This window comes from Enhydra lutris, unplaced genomic scaffold (assembly GCF_002288905.1).
Source record: "Enhydra lutris kenyoni isolate GAN:26980312 unplaced genomic scaffold, ASM228890v2 scaffoldscaffold26, whole genome shotgun sequence".
Classification (NCBI taxonomy): Eukaryota; Metazoa; Chordata; class Mammalia; order Carnivora; family Mustelidae; genus Enhydra; species Enhydra lutris.
In genome coordinates this window covers 3,404,685-3,406,579 of record NW_019154110.1, presented here as the reverse complement: position 1 = coordinate 3,406,579, position 1,895 = coordinate 3,404,685, and the positions used below count along the sequence as shown (strand labels likewise).

General features: G+C 36.3%; 1 protein-coding gene across 2 annotated transcripts in view; it reads left to right on the top strand.

Annotated features, from left to right (window-relative positions):
- LOC111151797 (nuclear speckle splicing regulatory protein 1) overlaps window positions 1-1,895 on the top strand; it is an 89,472-nt gene that overhangs the window by 52,996 nt on the left and 34,581 nt on the right. For both annotated transcript variants that reach the window (XM_022510001.1, XM_022509999.1), the window contains exon 4: window positions 1,051-1,179. In XM_022510001.1, coding sequence (XP_022365709.1) covers window positions 1,051-1,179 — 129 coding nt within the window. The remainder of the gene's footprint in view (window positions 1-1,050; window positions 1,180-1,895) is intronic.

Here is a 1,895-nt window from a genome sequence, read left to right as displayed (position 1 = left end):
AAAAAAAAAAAAAAAATTTTAGCATTGTGTGTTCCAGCTCTGTGAAAAATGCTGGTTGTTATTTTGATAGAGATTGCATTGAATGTATAGTTGCTCTAGGTAGCATTGACTTTTAAACAATATTTGTTCTTCCAGTCCATCAGCATGGAATGTTTTTCCATTTCTTTATGTCTTCCTCAGTAGCTTTCATGAGGGCTCTGTAGTTTTCAGATTCTTTGCCTCTTTTGCTAGGTTTATTCCTAGGTATCTTACAGTTTTTGGTGCAGTTGTAAATGAAGTCGATTCCTTTTCTCTTTTTCTCTTACTTTAAGTGTATAAAAATGCAGCTATTTCTTTGCATTCATTTTATACCTTGCCACTTTGCCAAATTCCTATATGAGTTCTAACAATTTTGGTGTGGAGTCTTTCGGGTTTTCCACAGAGCGTATCACATCATCTGCGAAGAGTGAGAGTGTAACTTCTTTGCTGATTCAGATTCCTTTTAAGGAATGGGTTATTTTAATAGCCAGACAACAATTTTTTTCCTTCTGTTCTTTTATCTGTTCTTCAAGTGCACAGAACCGATGATGGTTATTATCCGACTCCCTGTTTCACTGGAAAACCTATTAAATGTCATCCTTAGCTATAATATTTGCATTAGGTCATTGGTAAATAAATATTGTGAAGCCAAGTTCAGAATTCCACTGCTCTTGGTTTGAGGTGTTTGTTGCTTGTTTTTAAAAATCATATATGGATGAACTATATAAAGCAGATAATACAACTTAGAAGGTGGATACAATTATTTTCCTAATTTTTTTAGATGAAAACTGAGGCAAGAAAAGATTTTACACAAACTTACTCAGAGTAGCCTATAAGTTATAGAGCCAGGGTTCAAATCTAGGCAGCCTGGCTCCAGGCTGATGTTTATATTTTTAGTCTAAAATGTAATTGAATTTTGTAATATATATCTGATTCATGATCCTCTCTCAGAAAAGTTAACCAAGAATTTTTATGGTATGTTTCAGCCGGCTCATATTTTTTTAGACATGTTTGTTTGTTTGTTTGTTTTAGACCAAACTAGAAATCCAGAAGGCCCTTGCAGAAGATTCTACTGTATATGAATATGACAGTATTTATGATGAAATGCAGAAGAAAAAGGAAGAAAATAATCCCAAATTGCTTTTGGGAAAAGACCGGAAGGTTTGTAGCTGAAAATACAAATTTCTTTGACCTCAAAGATTTATTTAATTGTTTTAGAGACAGTAAGAGCATGAATGTACAAGTGGGGGGAGGGTAGAGGGAGAGAATCTCAAGCAGACTCCCCAGTGACTGTGGAGCCTGACGTGGGACTTGATCTCACTAAACCCTGAGATCATGACCCAAGCCAAAATCAAGAGTCGGACACTTAACTGACTGAGCCACCCAGGTACCCCTTGACCTGCATTTTATATCTAATCTTCCTTAGCATGAGGAATGATCTAAGGAAAACCTTTTTTTTTTTTTTTTTTTTTTTTTTTTAAGATTTATTTATTTAACAGACAGAGATCACAAGTAGCAGAGAGGCAGGCAGAGAGAGAGGAGGAAGCAGGCTCTCCGTGGAGCAGAGAGCCCGATGCGGGGCTCGATCCCAGGACCCTGGGATCACGACCTGAGCCGAAGGCAGAGGCTTAACCCACTGATCCACCCAGGCGCCCCTAAGGAAAACCTTTTATAAGGGTATTTGAAGTGTGAAGAGCCCCTAGTTCCTGGTAACATAGATTTGATTTAGAACTCAAGAAGCCCTACATTTGGTATCCTAATAAGAACGAGTAAATTATCTAACAATAAAAACAGTTAAGTTTTGATTTTTTGTTTTATCACCTTCACAAATAAACTTTTTTTAAACAGAGTTTTATGTTTTGTCTTGTTTTTAAATA